Source organism: Mirounga angustirostris, unplaced genomic scaffold, assembly GCF_029215605.1.
Source record: "Mirounga angustirostris isolate CCGP_5_RB_7025 unplaced genomic scaffold, mMirAng1.0.hap1 SCAF_9, whole genome shotgun sequence".
In the NCBI taxonomy this organism is placed as follows: Eukaryota; Metazoa; Chordata; class Mammalia; order Carnivora; family Phocidae; genus Mirounga; species Mirounga angustirostris.
In genome coordinates, this window is record NW_026991717.1 from 5,475,513 (window position 1) to 5,499,847 (window position 24,335).

The window sequence follows — 24,335 nt, forward strand, 5'->3', positions numbered from 1 at the left end:
ATAGTAGGGGTGGGATTTAGTAATAACTGTTGCTGTATCTGTTCCCTTGGGGCAATTCATAGATGATCGCCTTTGCCTAAAAATTCCCTTACGTTTCAAGTGTGAGATCTACACGAGAGTCGGTCTGGGCCATCTAGCCATGTTTCCCCCCATGGGAATGGGAGCGTCAAGCTGGCAGAATGTGGGAATGGGACAGGGAGCCTGCTGCTCACTGCTTAGAGGAGCGGGGTCTATGGGGAGAGGCTCTAGTTTAGCTCCAGGAGAGGCAGATACGGGAGCATATAAACAAAGGCCAGAAAGGCAGAGACTGTGATCACTGGGGGTGCCAGTAAGTACAGCGACATCCTGGTCTCCCTGGACTGGGAGGGAACCAGATGGACGGGTTTTGACCCTGGAGCCCCGGATACAGAGCTGCCTCTCTGCCTCTTCCATTCCTTCGTTTCTCTTGTCCTCTCTGCAAAGTTTATGCTTCTGCAGAAAGAGCCAGAAGCCTGGAGAGCAGAAGGCAACCATAGGTGATTTAGATAAAGAGCCTTTCGGGCCTGCACACAGAGAGAAAAAGCGCAGAAAGGGATTAACTGGGTGCAGTATTTATGCGAGGAGCCCTGTAGCCTTTGAGGGGAGAGGTGAGAGATGTCGGAAGGGGTGCGTGAGGAGGAATCAGGCAGAACTACGTTAGCGTTGCTCCTGGCAGACGGAGCGAGAAAGAAATCCGGGAGCCGAATTCCTGGGTTGACTTGAGCATCGAGGCGGTCCCTCCTTGTCAAGTCAGCGGCTGGAGGTCGTGGGTCCGCAGCATCTGACGCGCGTGGGGGGCGGGCGGGCCTCCTGCTCCAGCGTCCGAGCTGTGGGCCTGCTCATGCACACTTGCCATGCGAGTGCAGCACAACTCAGAAACACGGCCAAATATGGATGTGTTTACGTGGGAAAGCCAGCGTGTTTAAAATATTATTCAAGTCTCCAAGGATGGGGATTATTTCTGGAGAATTATATTTGTTGGTGGGAGCTATTTTAAATAGTTTCGTGTATTTTCCCCCTGTAATTCATTAAAAGTTTTTCATTTTCTTTCCTTTTGGATTTTAAAAATACCAGCTAACTTTGCAAAAAGGTATTTATTATAGAACCGACCAAATAAAGTAAAGATTTAAAAAGCAATGGGAAAATACAATTGAAGCCCAGGATTCGGGCTCTAGCAGAAGTAATAGTAATTGCTCTTTCCCTGGGAATCCTTCCTGAGCAGAATGATGCACCCTCTTTGTTCCCACTCTCTGTTTGTTTGTTTGCAAGCTGATGATAAGGGAGCATCTGCTCTTACTTAACCACATGAGTAATAAACTGGTACATCCATGAGCAGGAGTCTATGTCCCCAGAGAATAAAGCCATTAGTCTGTTCATGACAATTAGATGTCAGTGGTAAGTGGTCGATGTAAATGACAGGAATAAGCTTATACAACCAGACAAGATTTTTAGTTTCTTCTCATTTCATTATCCAGAATCTATGAAGAGAAGCGATGACCAGATTTCCCTGGCGACAGGTGTAGTTTGCCATTTCACACACACACTGCTGGGCAAGTGTAAGGGCTCCCTGTGGCCCTGGCTGTGTCCCATAGCCCAGAACTGTCCCCTAACTGCCCTCCGCTCCCACATGGTCATGGAGGTGGGGGCTGGGGTGGTCCCTGTCCTTTCTGGGAACAGTCTAGAGCTCAGGACTGAAGAGTGTGGGAGAATTGTCTTCTCTGCACCCACAGCTATAGATAGATAATGAGTTGTACCAGCTTTGGGAACCGTAGCCCCAAGCTCCTCCCCTGGGGAAGAGGCAGGTCTTGGACCTCCGTGACCTCTCAGCAGGCAAACGCTGTGACCTGCATGGTTAAGGAGAAGGTCTGAAATGCAAACAACCCCAAAGGAAGTGAGCCTGTTAATGACCCCTGATTGCACAGAGAGGACAGAGAGGGGGAGGGCACAAGCATCCCCGATCTAAAGAGGGGCAAAAAGCGTCACCCAGATGGCAAGAGTGACTGAATGGGGAGGCTGAAGCCCCAGACGCTTGTTGTGAGGGGACCCTGCTCTGCAAATCCAGCCGGTGCGAGGAGTTTAGAGCCATGAGGCATGGGAGTGGGCAGAGGGTACACGGTCTGTGTCGCGCTTGGGAGGTCAGCAATCAGCAGCTCTGAGGCCCCCAGGGTGCCCGGAACACAGATGCAGCCTTGGCCGCGGCCACCCCTTAGCCCTGTGGGACGGATGTGAGTGAGTTTCCTCTGTTTCCAGATGTCCAGTCACAAAGCGTTCCCTTTTTAGTTTTAATGCTTTATTTCTAGTTGTATCCTACAGTATTTTGTTATCCAGTAATAAAAATCCAGGCGTGGATATGTTGGTTCTGCGTTAGCTTGGCGTCCACATACCAATTATTGCCACCACCATTGTTCTGCTTACCTGAACGCTAAACCTGGGAGCCAGTTGTCTGTAATCACCCTCATTCCCACAGCCCTCACACGGGTGAGCAGCCAAGTCCCGGCCCTCCTGTCCCTCAGTGAGTCTCCGAGCGGCCTCTTTCCTGTCCTCACGCCCGGCCTCCACTTCCTTCTTGCCTGGACCAGCCTCTCGGTTTCCCACATCGTCTCCCTGCCTTGGGGCCTTCTCCCCTCCATCCGTCTCGCACCCCGCCGCTAGAACACTCTCTGCAGAGCTCAGCTGTAATCCTGTCAGTCCTATTCCCTGCATCCTGCCAAGCTCCTGGCAGCCTGCTTCAGTCCAGCCCCATCCGCCATGCCTCCCGTCTCATGCTCCAGCCCGACACCGTTCTTGCTCCTGCCAGACACACTCGGCTTCCCCTTCCTCCCCTCCTCCTCCCGTCTCTGCACTGGGGCGTCCCCTTCTGCCTCACTGCCCAGTGTCCACATCCCTCCGGCCGTTGGACATTCTGGAAGCACACAGGCCAGAGCACGCACGGTGCGATCTTGGGGCTGCTGTGAGGACAACACAGACGGCCTCACAGTGCTGTGGAGCCTGACCCGTAGGACGGGAACCGTAATGCTGGCTCTTATCATTACCATCCTCTTCATTATCCTTCATGAAGGGCCTAATTCACGTACCACCTCCTCCATGAAGCCTTCCTTCTGTGCCCGTCTGAGGGAGAGCGGTGGCACTAACGGGAGAGCAGGTGGGGCTTCTGCTTGCCACTCAGTTTCGTCAGGTAGCCCTCAGCTGGGTCCTCGTGTTTCGGGGCCAGGTCGGCCTCACTGAGGGAGCCCAGGGTGGTTGGGGTCTTGATGATGAACAGATGTTGCAACATACCACACCAGCTTGCTGTTTATTATTTGTAATGGGATGGTCACTGTTTTGTGGTCAGAATGGTCAAGTTCCCAGCCCCTTCCCAAGATGAGGGCTCCAGGGAAGCCAAAAGATGAATCAGAAGTTTCTCTCTCCTCCTCCTGACCGTGCTGATTGTCGCGCTTCACCTTTTGTCTCTCTGCACCTCATTTTCTGATGTTCTGCTCACCTTGCTTTCTTTGTTTTTTGTTTTAAAATTTTATTTATTTATTTATTTATTTATTTATGTTTAAAGACTTTATTTATTTGAGAGAGAATGAGAGAGAGCACATGAGAGGGGGGAGGGGCAGAGGGAGAAGCAGACTCCCTGCCGAGCAGGGAGCCCGATGTGGGACTCGATCCAGGGACCAGGATCATGACCTGAGCCGAAGGCAGTCGCTTAACCAACTGAGCCACCCAGGCGCCCAAGACCCATCCTTTTATTTATTTATTTTTTTAAAGATTTTATTTATTTATTTGAAAGAGAGAGAATGAGAGAGAGCACATGAGAGGGGGGAGGGTCAGAGGGAGAAGCAGACTCCCTGCCGAGCAGGGAGCCCGACGGCGGGACTCGATCCAGGGACTCCAGGATCATGACCTGAGCCGAAGGCAGTCGCTTAACCCACTGAGCCACCCAGGCGCCCTACTTTATTTATTTTTATTAAGTGGGCTCCACGCTGGGTGTGGAGCCCAACATGGGGCTTGAACTCATGACTCTGAGATCAAGACCTGAACTGAGATCAAGAGTGAAATGCTTAACCGACTGAGCCACCCAGGCGCCCCTTAAGATTTTAAAGTAATCTCTGTATCCAGTGTGGTGCTCGAACTCACAACCCCAAGATCAAAAGTTGTATGGTCTTCCCACTGAGCCAGCTGGGCAGCCCTCACCTTGCTTTCTTTGGATGTGTCAAATCGGGATTAAGCTCTAGCCTTGTCCAGGTCCCTCAGTAAGCAGGCCAAGGACGGTCTGCAGACAGTCCTCAGAGGTGATGGTTAAAAACAGATTCCAGGGCCCATTCTCACACCCTCTGAATCAGTCTTTGAGGCTTGGGCCCACGAAGCTGCATTTTAACAGGCTTACCCAAGTCTTTCCGTGCACTAAAATAAAGCCTTAAATTACTAACTTAGGTTCTGCTTCCATGGGCTGAGAGAAGTTCTGTCTTTATGAGTATGCTTAATTTATCAACCTCTTGGTGCTCCTGGGGATTTTCAGTGTTGCCCCTGCCCCTGGGCTCCACCAAAATCATCTGTCTTCTACCTGTTTTAGAGAATTTGCTTCTACGTTCCAACTTTTCGCCGACACTCTACCACCTGGGCATGCCTAGCACTCCCTCAGTGCAGGAACTTGATGAATGCATATTGAGTGAATGATCATTAGACATCGCGTGGAAGCTGTTAGGACTCATCAGGTTAAATGATAGACTGAGCGTCTCCAGAAACTTCACCTAAACTTTAAGCAAGCATTTGAGTATATTTAAAGGCTCAGAACTTAAAACTTTGGCCTGATTTTATACTGAAAACTCATTTAGTGTATTTGATTGTCTCCAAGGTGGATGGTCACACATCACATTCTTGGCATAATTCATGGGTTTTAGCTTAGAGCAATGGAAAATACTATGCTTTATCATCTGCAGTATGTTTTATGGATTAAAAATATTTGATTCAGTCAGAATTTATTCCAAGTCAAATGTTTAAAACTTTGTGAATAGCTATCATATACACTCTTTGAATTGACGGAGACTGCAGATAAACTTCTTTTAAAGATAATTTGATTATTTGCAAGCAATATATATAACATACAAATGGGACTTGCAGTCTGTCCCTCTAGACATGCATGGTCCATGTGAAACAGTCATGTAGACTTTTGGAGTTACCTGCCCTCCCCCCCCCACAACTTGCAAGAGTTTCTATTTGTATTTCTTTATTTTGTGATTTGAATATAGAGGTTCTCAGACTTTGTATATTGTTCTTTCAGGACAGAGGCAGTTAAAAAAAATTAAGACCGAGATTTAAAGGAAAAGTAGAAAGGAGCCAACTTTAGACTCAGATAGGCCATACCTATTTTAATTTTATTAGAAACGCTAATGGACCTTGAATGAGCATCAGTGTACCAAAATCGCCTTGGAATTTTCATAATTCTATTTCAAATCAGAAAGAGTCACTAATTCTTGGATAAATAAAATTGAAAGCACCACATAAAAGTTTTTTTTTTCTTTCCCACCAGGTTTCTGTGATGGTGAGAACGATGTACATGGGGAAGGTATGAACTGCTTTCACCTCCCGGCACTGAGCGAGATGCTGACCGCAGTGTCTCTAGCCTCTCTTCACGCTCCTGAAACTCCTGTTTTCAGGACTTCCCCAAATGCCGATGGCAGCTGATTGGTTCACTTTTCTGAGAGGCTGTATAAAATCCAGGCTGGCCACAATCAGGGGCACAAGAGAGGAACCATGTACTTAAGCTCCTTGTCATCCGAGTCCCCAGAGTCCCGTGGTCACAAGGTTGTGCAGGGAAGCTAAAGTTGTAACCACATGAAAATATGAATGAATCGGTCACTCAAACCATTAGTTATCCCAGGACCCTTTCCTTCTCAGCTGTCTGTCTCTTCCTACTTAGAAAGTTTTGCAAGTCAGTAATTGACAAACATAAGTAAACAATGCCAGAAAAAGGCAAATTGATTGCAAAACGAAATTGCAGAAATTGTAGGAGATACTGAGTTTCATAAAGCCAGTTGATGTTGGAGATCTACCGAGATGACACTGAAAGCCAGTGACAAATGAGTGACACAGTTCTTTTATTCATTCGGCACCAGGCACTGTTTTCTTTCTTTGAATCTTTATAACCTGAAATTTAACTTGGCCAAATAAGCTCTTCAGAAGAGAGTGGCTTGAATACCAGGATTAACAGAGACACCTGGGAACGCTGGGGCAGCCCAGAATATCCGAGCAGACATGACGGCCGTCTTTCTGGCGCTGAGTAAAGAGCATTGCATCTCAGAATCTGCTCTGCAACTTTGGTCTCTGTTTCAAGTGACTTCTTTCTGGGGTCTGTTATCCTTGGGTACGCAGACTGCCCCGTGTGGGGCTAAGACGGGGCAGCCGTGACCATCACCAAGACCTAACAGCATCTGTAGTTTTGAGCAGTCACCAGTGTCTCTCGTGATGCATCCTCTTCCTGACATCAGATGGCATGATCGCCGTTTCACCTGGCCAGACTGAGAACGATAATGCAGAAAACCCTGGAATGGTCCCTTGGTGCAGAGCTGGCCATCCTGCGGCTCTGCCTTTAAGCCCTCTGGGTTCTCCGTTCCTGTCCACCCCCCACTCCTAGCCCATCACCAAGCAGCCTCACGGCCGCCCTGTCTCCCCTATGATGTTCCTCTTCTCTTGACTCTCCTCATTTCTTCCCTCCTGGGCCGCTGTGGTCCCTCCCCATCCCATCGGCTTCCACACTCTCCTTGCCAAGCTTGCGGGGCCCGCCGATCTGGCCTCGACCTTCTAAACCTGATCTCCTGCCAGTCCTTTACTTAGGCCAAGCTCCACTGAGAAGAGCGGCTCGACTCCATAGTTGCCCTCTGTTTCCTCGCTTCTAGGCCTTTTTTTCTTATCTCTCCATCTCAGGAATGCCCTTTTCCTGTGCCGCCAAAGGCCTTCGCTCTGCCCAGCTGCAGAGGCCCGCACCGACTCTTCCCTGTCTACCCCACAGCAGCCCTGCACCCTTGGTTCTCACTGCTCCTTGCAGTCCTGGGCTGAAACCATGTCTTACTCCTCTATGGGGTCCCCACAGACATGCTCACAGCCCCTTCTCTAGTATGCGGTCAATGCATATGTATCATATCAGTCATTTTTTTGCCAAGATGATTTGGCCAGGGGTGGGATGGCTGCCTTCTAAATGCAGTGAATATGTGGTTTCTTTTCCCCCCTTTAGTGCTACCTTTCCCGGGCCCATTGAAAGAAGAGAATCTGTTAAACGTTCCCAAGCCACTGCCAAAACAACTGTGGGAGACCAAGGAGGTAGGGGAGCAGCCTGTGTTTGTTATTTGAATATTTACACTTGTGAGGTCATTGTAAAATCTTGCAGTAGGGGAAATAAGAAGAATTGAGAAAAAAGGAAGTGAGGATATCAGGGGACAGAGATGAACAATGTATTAGGGAATGATGGTTGAAATGAAACTGACCACAAGTTTGTTGATGAATTAGTACAGTGATCGCTTGACTTAAAATTTTCATGTGAATTTTCTCATGGAGAAGAACCTATCCGTCCTTGACTCCTCATTCATGTTCCTAAAAGCTCTGAAGCCTGTGACCAGTCATAGGCAGATTTTTCTGTTTTAGAGCCAAACCTTCTCCCCGTCACCAGCTTCTGTGTGGAATTGCTGGTTTACCAGATACCCGTTTCTTCAATGAAGGGTATTTGACCTGAGTCCTCAGGGAGTCAGTAAGTCAATCATCTGTTTTATGACTTCTCTGAGCCTCTGAGTATTTGCATGTACAGCTGTGCCAGCTGACCACCACCACAGCTCTCTGTGAACCTCACCCCCGGTGGAAGGAGTGTGGCCCCATGGTACTTGACTTGGCCTTTCTTCCCGTAGGAAAGCTGTGTTTCCTTTGAAAGAAAACAGGTCATCTGTTCCAGCTATTAGTGATGCTCTGTTGCAACTGTTTGTGCTGCCTTATGGTCGGATTCCAGTTTCTTCTGCCAGATCTATCAAAGTCATCATTAGCATTAAGGGTGGGCTTGAAAGGGCCTTTTTTTTTTTTTTGTAAAAGTAAGATGTATATGATGTTTCATCTTTTTGGGAGGGGAGGGGGAGATATAATTTTAAATGCACGTACTTTGGGGCGCCTGGCTGGCTCAGTCGGAAGAGCACTCGAGACTCTTGATCTCAGGGTCACGAGCTCAAGCCCCACGTCGGGTGTAGAGATGACTTAAATAAACTTAAAAAAAATTAACATACCAAACAGAGGAGAAACAGCCACACTGTCCTTGTGGCCGTGGGAGGCACAGGTGGTTTTGGAGGCTTTTATCGGAGAACGGCCCTATCTTCTCTGGCAGGAAGGGCGGCGGCACCCACTCTTCCCCAGGTGCCAGGGACTGCTCTCTGCGGAAGGAGGTGCTCACCCTACTTCTTAGGGATTTGCAGCACTCCATAAATCACTTCTGGGAGAAGAGTTGAGTCAGTGGTACATTCATTTTCCCCAGCATCTATTTATCGAGTCCCCGGCACCAGGTGCTCTAGCTGCAGGGATAGTACAGTGAACAACATCAAAAACCCTGCCCTGCTGAAGCTTATGTTCTAGTTGAAATATGTGTTTCCTTCTGACATTAATTTCCTTCTTCTTCACCCTGTTTTGTTTTTCTGTTTTCTTCTTTTCCTCTGAGGCCAATTGGAAAAGCAATGTTTATTTAGAAACTCTCTCTATAAAACATTGGCCTTTTTGAAGGAAATAATACTCATCTAGAAGATAAATTAACAAGGCAACAATTAAGAAAACTCATGAATGCCATGCCTCCCTTGTGCCAGGAGAAGTCTAGTCCGAACTGAAGTGGTTGTGTGTGCAGATGCTCTCACTTGCGCCGACTGGAGCCCCGAGACACAAAGACACTTGTAAAACAACTTGAATTTGACTTTGCAGTGAGTAAGGCCGGGTTTCTGTGTCTCTCCCCAGATTCAGTCCCTGTCGGGGCGCCCTCGATCCTGTGATGTTGGAGGCGGCAAGTAAGTAATGTTCTTCCTGTTCGAGGCTCAGAGACTGTCCCAAAGATTTTCCTGGAGGAAAGTCTTATGACTTTGTCCCAAAACTCTGAGAAACTTCACTTGTTATATGTAACTTGGAAGTCAACCGGACGTTCACAAAAACAAGAGCTCCCTTTGGTACTCGTTTTTCATTCGTTTAAAGTAATTAAGTTATATAAGGGCCGTAAATACACTCGAGCATAGCACGGCCAGGCGTTGGTGAACACACAGCCGGGCCCTGGAAGCAGAGGCAGAAGCAGGGGCGCCCAGAGGAGCCACCAGCCTCGCGCCTGTGGCCGATTGACAGCGTGTCCGTGAACGTGCTTCATGCCACCGAACCGTACATGGACACGTGATAAACTTCCCATCAGGTGTATTTTACCGCAGTTCTTAAAAATCAGCAGAAGGTGAGTAAAGGAAAGGTTGCAAATATAGAAAGAGTGCTTACAAAGCCACTACTCAGCATATTTAGTAGCGTTCAGCTCTACTCCCTGGAAGATTGCAGACAGCTTGCAAAAGTAGGCATGGTACCCACATGAATGAAGAAGCATGTGAGGAGATTGGGACGAAGGACAGGTGGGCAGAGCTGAGGGCTAATGCAGCCCCCACGTCTGCCCTGGGGCATGGGTTTCGGGGTGCACAGCGGTGCTCGCCGGGGAGGAGCTGCTGCTCCTGGGCCATGGCTGCCTGGAAGAACTTTCTTTGGACAGGACGGACCCCTGGGGACCCGAGGGAACTGTGTGCCCAAGGCCGGTTACCACGGTGCGCTCAGGGCTCTGCCACCTCTTGAACTGAAACCAGCTCAGAAGCAGCAACTCCTTCAGGGGCCAGAATAATGTGGTTTGAAAATGGGACCCTTGCACGATCTCTCTGAGGACGAGCACACACTTCAGAAGTCTGTGGGTGCAATAAATCTCCTTCAGGCCATCCTTAAATGTTTCCCCAGCAAAGCATTCCATGAGTCTGACAGCAGTTCGTTCAGGGCATTCCCTACTTCTCTTTTTTTGGCTAAACATAAACTCCTGTGATGAAGAGTCCACTGAGCTGAGCTGAGGATTGACCTCTTCAAAAAGTCCAAAGGCCTGCCAGGACGCTTACCTGGACAGAAGACCGCACACCTCGGGGTGCAGGGCGTCCCCGCAGAGAGGGCTAAGATTCTCCTCAAGAACCCTGACAATTGAGTGATTAGTGCTCTGAAGGCCTGCGTTCCAGAACGGGGCCACAATATTTGGCCACCCCTCTTCCCCAACCAGAGCTTTAAAGCAGGTGTTTCTCAGATACCGAGTGTTGTTTTCTTGCTCTTATGTTAGAGGGAGAGTTCCATTCAGTGACTCGTATTCATTCAGGTACTTATTGACCCCTAATTCCAGGTGCTGGGGTAGAGCCGTGAACAAAGCAGGTCAGATCCCTGCCTTCCAGGAGCTGATGCTCTATCGGAGAGAGATAGGCAGCAACAATTAGGCAAATATGTCATGTGTGGGTAAGCACAGTGAAGAGAAAGAAAGCACGGTAAGATAGGCAAGCCCTTTCTTGATAAGATGCTGTGTGACCAGAACGTGGGAGGAAGTGAAGGGGACAAGGGCTCCAGGCAGAGGGGACAGCAAGGGTAGAGACGCCGAGGTGGGGGTGCCTGGAGAGTAAGGAGGCTGTTGCCGCTTGCTCTGGATGTGAAGTAAGACGGACAGGTAGCACTACCTGTCTCCTGTCAGATTCAAGGGAGGACTCCGGCAGGTTGTAGGTATATTTGGAAAGTAACAATTTGTGTTTCTCTCATCTGGAGAGAAAACTGTTTTGAATGTCACCAATGACCTGGTTCCCACCGGCCCCGGGGACTTTCTCCATCCTTGCTCTGTATCAGTGGGCCCTGCCTTCCCTGCTTCCTCTCCCTGCCTTCATTCCCGTCTGCCACCCACCAGTCAGAGAGCCTGTCCGCTGTCAGGCTGAGCAGCTCTGGGTTCTCCAGGTCATTTTTCTAGTCTTTGACCTTTAACCCTATAACCGATCTCCTACGTGCAGCCAATCGGAAAGACAAGGTATCACATTCAGTTTTTGTACCACCAAAATCTTTCTTCCTCCTCCGTCAAATTGGACACCTTCCCTTCTTCCCCATGTTCCCCCAAGCCTGCACAGTTCTGCCAGGCCCCCTACCTGTACCAGGAAAAGGGAGGCAGGCTCAGCTTCTTCCTGCTCCGGATTCCCCTCGCCAATCTGTCTTCCTAGTCTCGAAGACACAGGTGTCCTCCTGGCCAAGGCTGACCGCCCGACTCACTCTCTGACCCTTGTCTGCACAGGCCTTTCTGAGGCCTCTCCCTCCTTCTGCCCCCCACCCCCACCCCGGGTGTTCGGCCTTGCCTGCCCTACTAGATTTTCTCTCTGCATTTAAATGTACTTACTAAGGAGTCTGCACAGAAGAAGTCCTTCCTTAGCCCTGCATTCCCTTTTAGTTACTTCCTGCTCGTTTCCAGGATTTCTTAGCCACACTTTTGAAAGAGTATTTGCTCTTGAGTCTTCTTCCCTTACTGCTTGTCCACTCCGTGACCCACTGTGGCCTGGCCTCCACCCACACTGTTCCAAGGGGACTGTCCTCAAGAGACGTCCCTATTACGCGTCCTCTTGTCCTGTGGAAACTCAGTGTCTAAGGCAGAATTCGTTATCATCCCCATAGCACCCACCCGCATCCCCAGTCTGCTTATACACCTCAGTGTCCCTAGGCCAGGGTCCCCATGCCGGAAGATCAGGAGTCCTTCTCCAGTACTGCCTTCAGTGTCTCTCGACTCCATCCCCATGCTCTCCTGTGTCTCCTTGGACTACTGAGCAGCAAAAGCCCCCACTCACCTCTGTGCCCCCAGGCTCTGCTCCTTGTGCCTGTCCTCCCTCCCCCATCTATTAGCCACATTGTCCTCAGGATTTTGTCTTCTCCTGCTTGCAACCTTCCACCGGCTCCTTGTCAGCCTGAGCCTCATGTGCTTTCTACCTACCTGCCCAGGACCAGCCCCCTCACCACTGCTTCTCCTGAACTTGACCTTCCTGCCGTATTTCCTGCCGTATCTAAATTCCTCGAGCGTGCTGTGTGGTTTCACACTTCTCTGCTTTGCCCATGCAGTGAACTCTGCCTGAAGTGGTTTTCCCACCTAGACCCTCTGGGTCTTCGAACTTAGCCCAGAGAGCCCCCCAGCCCGCTGGTTAGCCCCTCCACACCTCATGCCACCAGGCTCTGTCCCTGCATTACAGACTTGTACCATGTGGCTGCCTCCCTGCCTTGTCCGAGTCTCTTGAGGCCCTGATGCCCGCAGCTGGTCTCTGGGAGGTGCTTGTGGATGGCAGCGTCCTCGGCGGAATCCCCTCCCCTCACTGCTCCCTCCTGGGTCAGGCCTGGACCATCGCTGCCTCACTCTCTGATCCGTTATGCCGTCCTCCACACCGTGTCCACAGTGGCATTTCTGAAGTGTCATTCTCCAGCTTACACTGGGCTCCCTACCTCCCACAGTCCCTGATCTGGACTCTTCAGAACAACGCATCATCTTACCCTTGCTCACTTCACTCCCCTCCTACCTCATCTCCTGCTACCCACCCCTTCCTGGCTCTGCCCTGACACCCTGGCCATGCTAGGCTGCTACCCTGAAGCATGAGCACCCTGTCAGGTGCTTGGTAAAGTGTTACTTTCCCAGCCGAGCCTGACACTGACAACCCCTGCGTCTCTTGTCCCTAATGGTCATCCCACCCCCATCAGCCCTGGCCCTGCATGCTTCCTTCCACATTGCAAGTGCTTGCTTTACCACCGCTCTGTCTCTCCAGCTTGCCCATGAACTCCAAGAGCAGTGCCCTCAGACCTGGGCTAGACGGCTCCTCCCAGAGCCCCACACTTTAGAGACCCCACTCCCGTGGAGTCTGGAGTCCAAGGGGCACCGGGGAACACACCGTCTGCCTGAGGGGCACCGGGCAGGGGGGATGTGGACTGTGGCCAGGGCTTGGCCTATAGGCTGGGATAGGGGGCCCTTGGGGGCCCTGTGGTGAGGAGCAGGCTGGGGTGGGAAGAGATGGAGGGCGGGCTGAGGACCACAGCCACCTCCCCTATGTCCCTGTGCAGAACTTCCAGGAGCCGGAGGATTCTTAATTTCAATCTGGCCTTCCAGGCTCTTATGGAGGTATAATTTGTCAGGACAGAAACATAGAACATAGTTCATTTAAGGGTTTGTTCACTTGATGCATAACTTTTAGAAGTTTAAACAGATGGTATGTGGGCCTCCATGCACGCTCTTCCTCCAGGCCTGCAGATGTCAGGGGTGGGCCTGACTGCGAACCCACATGCCCGGCTCCTTGGTCTTTGTACCACCAGCACTCAACCCAGTGCCTGGCACACAGCGGATAAGTGAATGCTAACATCTCTTTCTCACTTTAAAATTGATGAAAACTGTAAGCAGATATATCTTGGAAGTATCTGCTTGATGCAGAGAGACTTTTTTTTTTTTTTTGGTGGGAAAGATACTTTTAAAATCTAGCAAAAAGGAGCATACAAATATAAAGCAGTGCCTCACATTTTATTTAGAGCTTTATAGTTTTCAAAGAACTTTTTTTTTTTTAAAGATTTTATTTATTTATTTGAGAGAGAGAGAGAATGAGAGAGAGCACATGAGAGAGGGGAGGGTCAGAGGGAGAAGCAGACTCCCCGCCGAGCAGGGAGCCCGATGCGGGACTCGATCCAGGGACTCCAGGATCATGACCTGAGCCGGAGGCAGTCGCTTAACCAACTGAGCCACCCAGGCGCCCCGGTTTTCAAAGAACTTTTACAACCATAGTCTGATCTGGTCTTGGAAGATATTTCTACAAAGTAGGCACAGCTGACATCCTTAGTCTGATTTGACAGGTAAGGCGGTTGCCCTTCAGAGAGGGTAAGCCAAGGATGCCGGGTCTCAGAACGAGGGAGAGTCCAAGCCTACGTAAGGACTTGCATGGTTGATACCCACTGCCTTTCTTTGACAAGTCTGTTCTATTCCCCAGCAGCCAAATGCACTTTAGAAAGTAACACTCCTCTTTCTTTTTTTCAGTGGTTTTCCACACAACGGTCAGAACATAGGCCTCTCACCCTTTCTGGGGACCCTGAACACCGGGGGGTCATTGCCAGATCTCACCAACCTCCACTACTCAACGCCCATGCCAGCCTCCCTGGACACCAGTGACCATGTCTTTGGTAGTATGAGTGTGGGGAATAGTGTGGGCAACCTGCCGGCTGCTATGACTCACCTGGGCATAAGAAGCTCTTCTGGTAAGTGTCCCCCACTCTGTGAGAACGTACCCACGTACGTACCCTGGTGGCTTAATCATAGGTGGTCCCCAGTGAATCGATGAATGAGAATGATTGCATCTGAGTTAGAGATAGCTACGTACCTATTCTTAGAGCTCTTGACCCTGCTGACATTTCACTTTGGTGGTCTGTTTCTGCTGGATTCCATGAGCTCTGGGACACTCTGCTAGACCTCCTTCTTTATTGTCTTCACCAGCCCAGGTGCCCTGGGACTTGGAGAGTAAGATGCGAGAGTTAAGAAAAAAGCGTCCATTCCATTCTGTGTTCACTGAACAATGTTAGTGGCTCTTTTTTTTTTTTTTTTTTTTAAGATTTTATTTATTTATTTGACAGAGAGACACAGTGAGAGAAGGAACATGAGCAGGGGGAGTGGGAGAGGGAGAAGCAGGCTTCCCGCGGAGCAGGGAGCCCGATGTGGGGCTCGATCCCAGGACCCTGGGATCATGACCTGAGCCAAAGGCAGACGCTTAACGACTGAGCCACCCAGGCGCCCCACAATGTTAGTGGCTCTTATCAACATGGGATGATGGTTTATCACTACAGCTCTCTCTCTAGATCCCTCTGCTTTCCCATTGGATTTCAGAAGAGAATATTTTGAATTTTAGAACATTTATACTGGATGTGATGAAAACATTTTATACTCCATAGATACGTATATTAAATAGAAATCTACCACAGTTTAAAATTACTGGTTCAAATTTCCAGAAGTGCTTAAAAGTCAGCATGTGGCTGTATGAACTTGCGGCCCATGATGTGACTTGGGCGTTACTGTACCAAGTTTGAGCGCCCGCAGCTCAGACCCCATGTTGAAACATGACTAAATTTACTTGTGTCTTGACAGACGTTCTTGTCGATGTCTGAGGCAGGCATTGATCTCTTACTCCCACTGCTGCGGTCCAGCCCTCAGCTGCCCCAGTCCAAAGAGCTGTGGTGTAGACCATTTCCTTGGGAAGGGGTCGCCAGTGATGGTCCATCGGTGGGGGACATGCCTGCTGGTTTCCACTCTGGGTCCAACAGGACTTGTCCACACAGATCAGAATCCACCACTCACAGGAGAGAGGTCCCCTTTACAGCTGTCATCTAGAAGGTTCTCTAAAGCTTGCAGTGGTGCTGCCATTGTCCCACATAATTTTAGGTTTGAAGAATTGATTTTAGAGATAACCTCTACTTACTCACTAAGGTCATTTTATTATCCTGCTGCTCTACCAAGTGTCCTGGTAAATTCTGTATGAACAAGGACATCCAAGATCACATAAGTAACACAGCATCAGCACTTAGCTCCTTGGGGTCTTGGGGAAGCCACCATTCTCCAGGGTGGCCTTTGACACTTCGCTTCAGCTGAAAATCCTATGTTTATCGCTGTGTGTTATTTTCCTCAAAAAAGCATCATTTTGTCCAGAACTAGTATCAAGGCTTTATAGTTTCTAGGCACTCCTTAAAATGCATGGTATACAAAGTCGTACAAACATGTTTGAGCTTTCCTTCTGAATGAGTGGCTTTCTTTCTTTCTTTTTTTTTTTTTTTAAAGATTTTATTTATTTATTTATTTGACAGAGAGACACAGCAAGAAAGGGACACAAGCAGGGGGAGGGTCAGAGGGAGAAGCAGGCCTCCCGCGGAGCAGGGAGCCCCATGCAGGGCTCGATCCCAAGACCCTGGGACCATGACCTGAGCCGAAGGCAGACACTTAACGACTGAGCCACCCAGGCACCCCGTGGCTTTCTTAACTGAAGGTCACATCTTTAGCTCTGATTGTGACTCGAGCTAGCGGATCCATGGAGAGTTGTGCTGTGGGAGAGCTGCATAGGGTTTTATCCAGAGACATCTTTCCTGTGTTTAGAAAAATCATTTGCCAGCAAAAAATGCTTTATTTTGTCCTTGCTCCATTGTAGTAACTTTTTTTTTAAGATTTTATTTATTCATTTAGATACAGAGAGAGAGAGAGAGCGCAGGGAGAGAAGCAGGCTCCCTGCTGAGCAGAGAGCCCGATGCGGGGCTCGATCCCAGGACCCTGGGATCATGACCTGAGCCGAAGGCAGACGCTTAACCATCTGAGCCACCCAGGCGCCCCCACTGTAGCAACTTTTATCAAACACTTAGTTTTTTATGAATGTGAAAGAACACACAGTTGTACGCACCCCGGCTGCTGGTACCAGGATGACGGGCTGAACTGTGAAACACAGGCATTGCCTTCTGAGATACACAGAAGCATCATGAAGTCACAGAGCGAAGCCACTCTGTGCCAGGCCTCGTGCCAAGGCCCCGGCAGGACACAGGACACAGTCCCTGGCCTCACAGAGCAGGCTGTGTCTTGGAAAGTTTCCCAAACTCTCCGGCTCACGCCAAAATTCACAACCCCTTCCCCCAAATAAAACAGCACCAGCAAAAACTTCATTTTCCGTGAATTGGAATAGACTGTGATGAATAATTCTCAGGAGCCAGAAAAGCAGAGAGAAAGCAGGAGATGTGGGAGGGGGTCCCTTCCTGTGACTCTCTGGGGCGTTCAGGATATTTTCAGGGTGCCCCGAGGCGGCGCCCCAGAGCCAGGACTCTCAGAAGGCAGCAGAGGGTCCGGGCAGGGTGCCTGGGACAGAGGCGTTCGGGGGCTCTAAACAGAATGTGTGCACAGCCCTGGGGTCTTTTCGCTGGGTGGGGGCTGAGCCCTGGCCTCTGCTCACCTAGCCCTGCCACCCAGCGGCTGTGTACACGTGTCCTCGTGAGTCAGACTCAAGGTCACCGTCAGGGTGCACGCGCCTCCTCCCCGCCGCGGGTATCTCTGGTATGTGTGCAGCAGGAGAGCCGCCCGAGAGCTGCCCCCCCCACAGAGTCATCGTCAGATCGGATAGGCGGAAGTCAGGTCTTCTTTAGTCTTTGGAAAAGGAAAGATTTGGCCTGCAGTCATGGCAAGGAACTTGTGCACTTGTTGTCTTGTAGGTCTCCAGGGTTCCCGGAGCAACCCCTCCATCCAGGCCACGCTCAATAAGACCGCACTCTCCTCCTCCCTGAACAGCCACCCGCAGACGTCCGCCCCCAGCGCCTCTGCTCTTCACCCTGCCCTCCGGCTCTTCTCCCTCAGCAACCCGTCTCTCTCCACCACAGCCCTGAGCGGCCCGTCCCGGAGGAGGCAGCCTCCCGTCAGCCCGCTCACGCTCTCTCCCGGCCCCGAAGCGCAGCAGGGTTTCAGCAGACAGCTCTCGGCCACCAGCCCCCTGAACCCCTATCCTGCGGCGCAGGTGACAGCAAACCCACAGTCCAACGGGGGGAGGCGCGTGGGGCCTGGGGTGGGCCCCCGTCAGCTGGTGTAGTCCCCGAGGTGTCCCGTGAGACCGGAGGGAGCAAGTGGGAATAACTCAGGAAGCCCTACTCTTGTCCTCACAGCACGTTTGTGGTGATGATCGCTGTTGCACAAACAACACAATCTGTAGTCACTAACTCACAAACCTTGGCGTTGGGGGCCAGGGAGGGCATAGGGAACACAATCCAGACGCATCTAAGGTGGCTGGGGGAGACCAGGCTGGGGCTTTAAAATTGGTGTGGAAAATTATCAGTAACTGAGTCTGTAAGTATTTTAAGCCACTGGGGAAAGCCAAAGAAGACATTTAATACCTTCCTGAAGCTTTGGTATTGGATTAGACCTCTTCCCTAACTACGCCTACAGATTTGAGAAGCAGTACTTTTATTGCTCATGAAGTGATAGGTGTATAATAAGGATCAGGGTCCTCCATAAAAGGACCTAAATAAGTCTGTTTAGAAAGAGGCACATTTTGGGGCACCTGGCTGGCTCAGTGGGTAGAGCATGTGACTCTTGATCTTGGGGTCATGAGTTAAGCCCCATGATGGGTATAGAGATTAAAAAGTAAAATAAAACCAAGAATTAAAAAGAAAGAAAGAGGCACATTTTGAAGTCACAAGCCTGTTACAGAAATTCAGATGTCAAAACATCATATTTTGTCTTCTTGACTTTGTTTTGATTCTGAGCTCTTAGGGTGGCTCTTACCATAATCATCAATGAATATATTTTCAACCTATTGGTTCCTCCCTAGATACATTGTGACATCATTTACTCCCCACCTCGCCATAAATGAGTCATGATTTAGCAAGCAAGAGTTGACAGAACACAACGGAAGGAGTTAGCAGATCCAGTTATTACTCACTCTTAACATGAGTAATCCCTTTCGGGAGAGGGTGAGAGGGTATTTCATAATTGTTTTTTTAATGGTTCTTTTTATGTTATTGGATTGCCTTTAATTTTCTTTTGTAAGATTATTTTATAGGGAAGTCTTGAAATTTGGTGTGTCTTGGTGGGGGGGCACCACCGCCTGCCCCTGGGGTCCTTTTTGGTTTTCTGAAAATCACTCATGGGACTGCCGTCCTCACTGCTGGGGGCATATGCCCCAGCCCCTGCACCACCCCTGCTGCTGCCTGGGCAGGGGGAGGGGGGGGGCATGGTGCCTGTAATTATTAAACATGAATTCAATTAAAAAAAAAAAGATTATTTTATAGGATGTAAAAAATCTTACTCTTGCTTTCTGGCTACATTTTAAGGAGAGCTGTAGGCATAGAGAGCATTCTTTTCCAGATGTTTCCATTTTTTTGTTTGCTTAATTACTAAGATTTAAAAAAAAATCAATGTTATCCATGCACATAGTTTAATAAGTCAGATAGTTCTAAAGGGCTTGTTATGAAACAACATTGTCTTCCCCTCCCCGACTCACCATATTTCTCACTCCCTAGAGATGGCTCCTTTCAACCACTTTAATCTCTTTGGTATAACCATGTTATTTCATGCTTGTTTTGTTCTGGATTTTTAGTGTTAGGTATTATCTGATGACATCCTACCATGGAGGATTAGGATACGGTTCTCTTTCACCTCTCCCCAAACCCCACCCACCTAGACACACGTTTCCTCCTCATTCACACTGTGCTTTGTTATAATTTTGATGAGAGCAATATTCAGTGTTTAGTGTTTTCCCAGTTACAATAGCCAGAGTTGAACCATTTAATATTCCATAAAATAACAAAATGAAAAATATTTTTCTCCTGGGAGTTAATGAATGTTTTGCTTTGTTAGTCTGGTTTTCTATGTGTGTATTGCTTATCCCATCCCCACCTCTTGGAGTTGGGTGGATCTCCTCTCAAGACATTTAAAAACAAGCCCTCTGGGGCACCTGGGTGGCTCAGCTGTTAGGCGTCTGCCTTCGGCTCAGGTCACAATCCCAGTGTCCTGGGATGGAGCCCCGCATCGGGCTCCCTGCTCGGCGGGAAGCCTCCTTCTCCCTCTCCCACTCCCCCTGCTTGTGTTCCCTCTCTCGCTGTCTCTCTCTGTGTCAAAAAATAAATAAAAAATCTTAAAAAAAAAAAAAAAACAAGCCCTCCATGGGCACCTGGGTGGCTCAGTCGGTTAAGCATCTGGCTTCAGCTCAGGTCATGATCCCAGGGTAGTGGGATCAAGCCCCGTGTAGCATTGGACTCCATGCTCAGCGGGGAGTCTGGTTCTCCCTCTCCATCTGCCCATGTGCTCTCTCTCTCTCAAATAAATAAATAGAATCTTTAAAACAAAACAAAACAAGGGGAAAAAAAAAAGCCCTCCAGTAGATTTCCAGCAAAGAGTGCGTGTGGCCTGGCATGACTCAACTCTGTCTTCCTTCTACCCATCATTTAACTCATAATTGGCCAGACACAGAATTCAAATCTGAAATAATTTTCTCTTAAAAATTTGAAGGTATTAATTCTTTGCCTTTTAGTTTCTAGAGTTGCTAGTGAGAAATCCAGTGCCATTCCAATTTTTAATACTTTGAACAAAATGTACTTTTTTCCCTCTGGAGGCTTGTAGGATCTTCTTTTTGTTCCCCAGAGTTCTGAAACTTCAGGATCACATGAGTCTGGATGTTTGGTGGGTTTCCTCAATCTGGAAACTCCTGTCATCCTTCATTTCTGGGAAATCTTCATTAATTATTTCCTGGATGGTTTCTTCCCTTTGATTTCTCTGTGCTCTCTTTCTGGAACTCCTATTGTGTGAATGTTGGACTGCCTGTACATTTCCTTTCATACCCTATTTTTTCCATTCTCCTCTTTTCTCTCCTCATCTTTTCACCCTGCTGTCTGGGAGAGCTTCTCACCTTTATCATCCTGCTGTTATGTCGAGCTTTCCTTTCTGCTCTCATACTTGTAAATTGCCAAGAATTCTCTTTTATCCTCCAAATGAGTGTTCCTTTTTATAGCTTTGTACTCATCCTATGGATGCAGTATCATTTTTTCATCTCTCTGAGGTTTTCAGTGGTAATTTTCATTCTGGTTTCTTCTTTTTATTTTTTGTAACAAAAATTTTCCAAGTTGCATAAAAGTAGAGAATATGATGGAATGAATCCTTCTATATCTGTCATCCAGCCTCAACAATTATCATCATTTTTTAAAAGATTTTATTTATTTATTTGAGAGAGAGAGCACGAGCAGGGTGAAGGGTAGAGGGAGAAGCAGACTCCTCGCTGAGCAGGGAGCCTGATGTGGGACTCGATCCCAGGACTCCAGGATCATGGCCTGAGCTGAAGGCAGACACTTAACCGACTGAGCCACCCAGGCACCCACAATTATCAATCATCATTTTTATAATCTTATTTCATCCACATCCCTACTTTTTGAAAAAATACGTATATAGAGATACACATCGCAAATATTTTATTATGTATTTTTAACAGATAAGGATTTGTTATAGACTAAATAGTATAATGATAATTTTGATTTTTTTAAAAGATTATTTATTTATTTATTTATTTATTTATTTTTGTGAGAGAGAGAGAAAGCATGAGCGGGGGGTGGGGAGAAGCAGACTCCCCACTGAGCAGGGAGCCAGATGCAGGACTCGATCCCAGGACCCTGGGATCACAACCTAAGCTGAAAGGTTAACCGACTGAGCCACCCAGGGACCTGATAATTTTGTTTGTCATGACGACTTCTTCCTGCACAGACTTCTCCAAGTTTCTTTTCTTTGTACATCTGCCTTGGTCTCTGATTTCTATGCAGATGCTTTCCTCACAGTCTGGTGATCCTTGGCGCTCTGCTCATCTTTAAGAACAGGACACAGATACACTGTGTAGACAGGTGGGCTTATTGAGCCTGGTCTTCACTGTAGACTGATCCAGCTCGGCCATTTCCCTGGGGAGCCTCTGGTGCCCTGAGTTTCCGGATTGTCTCTCATGCTGGTCAGATCCCCCGAGGACACTGGCCCATACCTAGACTCCGGCCTCCTGAGAGTCAGGTTGGGAAAGAAAGGTGGAGGCCTCAAGATTCGGTGGGGAGCTCTATTGAACCTGTGTTTCCAGTAAAGCGCCTCACCCACTGGGCTCTGCTGTGTCCTGCCTGCAGACCCTCAGCTCTGCCCTCCAGAGTGCCGCCCCCAGGCTCGCCATGAGCAAGGGCTGTGAAGCCTAACTGCACCTCCTCCTGGCTCTTCACCCCTGTCCTTGTCCGTCCCTGTGACGGAAGTCCGGTTGCCTCTTGGTTTATCCCACTGCCAGCCTCCTCTTGTCTTTCTCAGCTCTGCTGACTCAGCCACGGCTTGTCCGTTGCTTTTCATTTTCCAAACTGTGCTGCCACTTTCTTCCTTCCCATCATCTCTGTCCTTGTGCTGTTTATTATCATTTTAGTCTTACTTATTTTCAAAGTGTTGTTCATTAATATCTCTTGTTGTTTAATGTTGTTTTAGTTGTTTTTAATCGAGGTTTGGGAGACAGCAGAGCTAACTAAGTTCTTTTTTTTCCTTCAGTCTTCCATCTTAAACCAGAAGTATGGCTTTAAAAAAACAAACATGATTTTCACGGAGGACACTGGCTAAATTGACGGGTGTTTTTGTTTTGTTTTTTTAAAGACAATAGAAATTGTCATTGAATGGGAAATGTCTGGTGAGGAAGTGAGATTTAAGATCACTTTGAAAGAGCAGAAGAAGTAGGCTTTGGGGAGCATCGCACAGAGTACCCCGGGGAAGAAGGGCTCAGGCTTTCCCCTCACTTTGACACCTCCTAATCTTAAAGAACTTATCACTTAGAAACGCCAGTCGAAGCTGATTAGTGGCTTTGTTTTACAGATGGTGTCCTCAGATCGAAGCCCACTTTCCTTCCTGCCCACAGAAGCTCAAGCTCAAGTGTCCCCGCCACCCCCCTACCCCGCCCCCCAGAACCTCTCCCAGCCCCTCCTACAGCAGCCCCCTGCCCAGGAGCCTCCTGCTCAGCAGCCCCAGGCCGCCTCATCCCTGCCTCCATCCGGCTTCCCGCTCCTCACGGCCCAGGTGGGTCCTAGTGGGGACCCCGGTCACAAGGGAACACTTACTTGCCCCGAGTTCCGAGCTAAACGTTCCCTTCCTTATTCCCTGAAGGGTTCATCTTTGACCAGCTTCTTCCCAGATGTGAGCTTTGACCAGCAGTCCATGAGGCCAGGCCCAGCCTTCCCTCAACAGGTGAGCGAACATCCAGGCAGGCCTCTTCCTCGGGGCAGGACTTGCACTGTTCAGGCTGCTCAGGGCGTAGAACCCCCCACACCGAATAGACTAGGTGCCCATTGCCCAGATTTCAGGTGAGCTCAGCAGCTAAGGGAGCCTGCAGTCTCCCCTAGCCCTAAAGTGCCAGTGCTGGCTGCCTTATTGGGTGTCAGGCCTCTGCAGAGGAACTCTTTGAACAAGTGGTAGACATTTCTGATGACAGTCTAGTTCTAGAACTGTAGAATGGCTCAGAGGGAAGGGACCACCACAGTCCACTGGTCTGTCCTGCAGAGGAGACTGAGACGCAGGAGGGGCTCGGCCCACAGGCCTGGCTGCCAGAGCTGGCCCAGTGTGGCTTCCCAGGGGAGCTTGGTCCAGCCGGGGCCAGACGTCCCTCCCTCAGATACTTTCATTCAACCCCTTCCTTTGGCTTTTTAGGTTCTCCCTAACCTGGACCTCTCTAGATGTTACAGTGTCCATTAAGTATGGATTGGGCTCTAGGATGGATTAAGGAGAGAAGGAAGGATTTTGAGCGTTTTACAGATCTTAATAATAATTACAACAGTACAAGAAATAAAGACAGATGTTTCCTGAGTAGGCCATGGTGAAGACTCATGGCATAAACCAGTAGTCCCTGCCTCTCATTTTCTGAAGAAGCCCGTTGAGTTTAGATGAGTCAGTATCTCCCTGAAAGATGATAGAAATGCCTACTTTTGAAAGATTAAAAAAAATAGTTTTGGAGTATTAATTTCTGGAAAGGCACCTAAGATAGGCCCCAGTTCTCACCAATCCTCCCAGAGACTGTCTCACGGAGAGGGGACTGCCTGAGGTTCCTCCCTCTGAGCGTAAGAAGGAAAGGGTCCCCCTGCCTCATTTTTCTAGAAACCAAAGGGCAAAAGGGCCCCCTGGTCATCACTTCCTTGGTTATAGAAGGAGCCTTTGGAGGGTTCCCACAGACGGTGTTTCCTAAGGCCTCGGTGTGGCTGGGAAGGAGGAGTGTGTGGGACCAGAGGGGCCACAGAGACCGTGACTGTTGGTGTCTCCTCAGATGGTTTAGTGGGCCAGGCTGTGTGTGAGCAGGGACGAGTCACCCACACTGTGGGCCTCAGGGAGCCCTCCTCCACCCCAGCACCTGCCTGCCTGAGAGGAATATTCTGTGTGGGATCCTAGAGACAAGGGACCCAAGACGGTTCCATGCATGTTGCATTCTTCTCTCCTCGGAAGCAGAGATCATTCCTTACAGTGTGACCTCTGATGCTTCCAGGTGCCTCTGGTGCAGCAAAGTCCCCGAGAACCGCAGGACTCGTTTCATTTGAGACCAAACCTGTATTCCAACTGCGGGGGTTTCCCCAACGCCATCCTGACAGGTGAGTGTGGGCCACCCCTCAGCTCTACTGTACTGTTTGTATTTTGCTGCGTTTTTACAGATGCCATTGTAAGAGAGTTTAAACATCATATAAAGCAAAGAAATGAAAGTCCCCCAGCTCAACTTCAGCTTTTCAAAAGGCAGGTGATCGCT

General features: G+C 49.1%; 1 protein-coding gene across 4 annotated transcripts in view; it reads left to right on the top strand.

The window, feature by feature from the left end:
* Nucleotides 1–24,335, top strand: part of CRTC3 (CREB regulated transcription coactivator 3) — a 100,958-nt gene that overhangs the window by 73,122 nt on the left and 3,501 nt on the right. For 3 of the 4 annotated variants that reach the window (XM_045899363.3, XM_054513300.2, XM_045899362.3), the window contains 8 exons: nt 5,534–5,569; nt 7,235–7,320; nt 8,977–9,026; nt 14,090–14,307; nt 17,281–17,579; nt 22,427–22,627; nt 22,715–22,795; nt 24,081–24,183. In XM_045899363.3, the coding sequence (XP_045755319.1) occupies nt 5,534–5,569; nt 7,235–7,320; nt 8,977–9,026; nt 14,090–14,307; nt 17,281–17,579; nt 22,427–22,627; nt 22,715–22,795; nt 24,081–24,183 (1,074 nt within the window). The remainder of the gene's footprint in view (nt 1–5,533; nt 5,570–7,234; nt 7,321–8,976; nt 9,027–14,089; nt 14,308–17,280; nt 17,580–22,426; nt 22,628–22,714; nt 22,796–24,080; nt 24,184–24,335) is intronic. The other variant, XM_045899364.3, reaches the window with a different exon arrangement.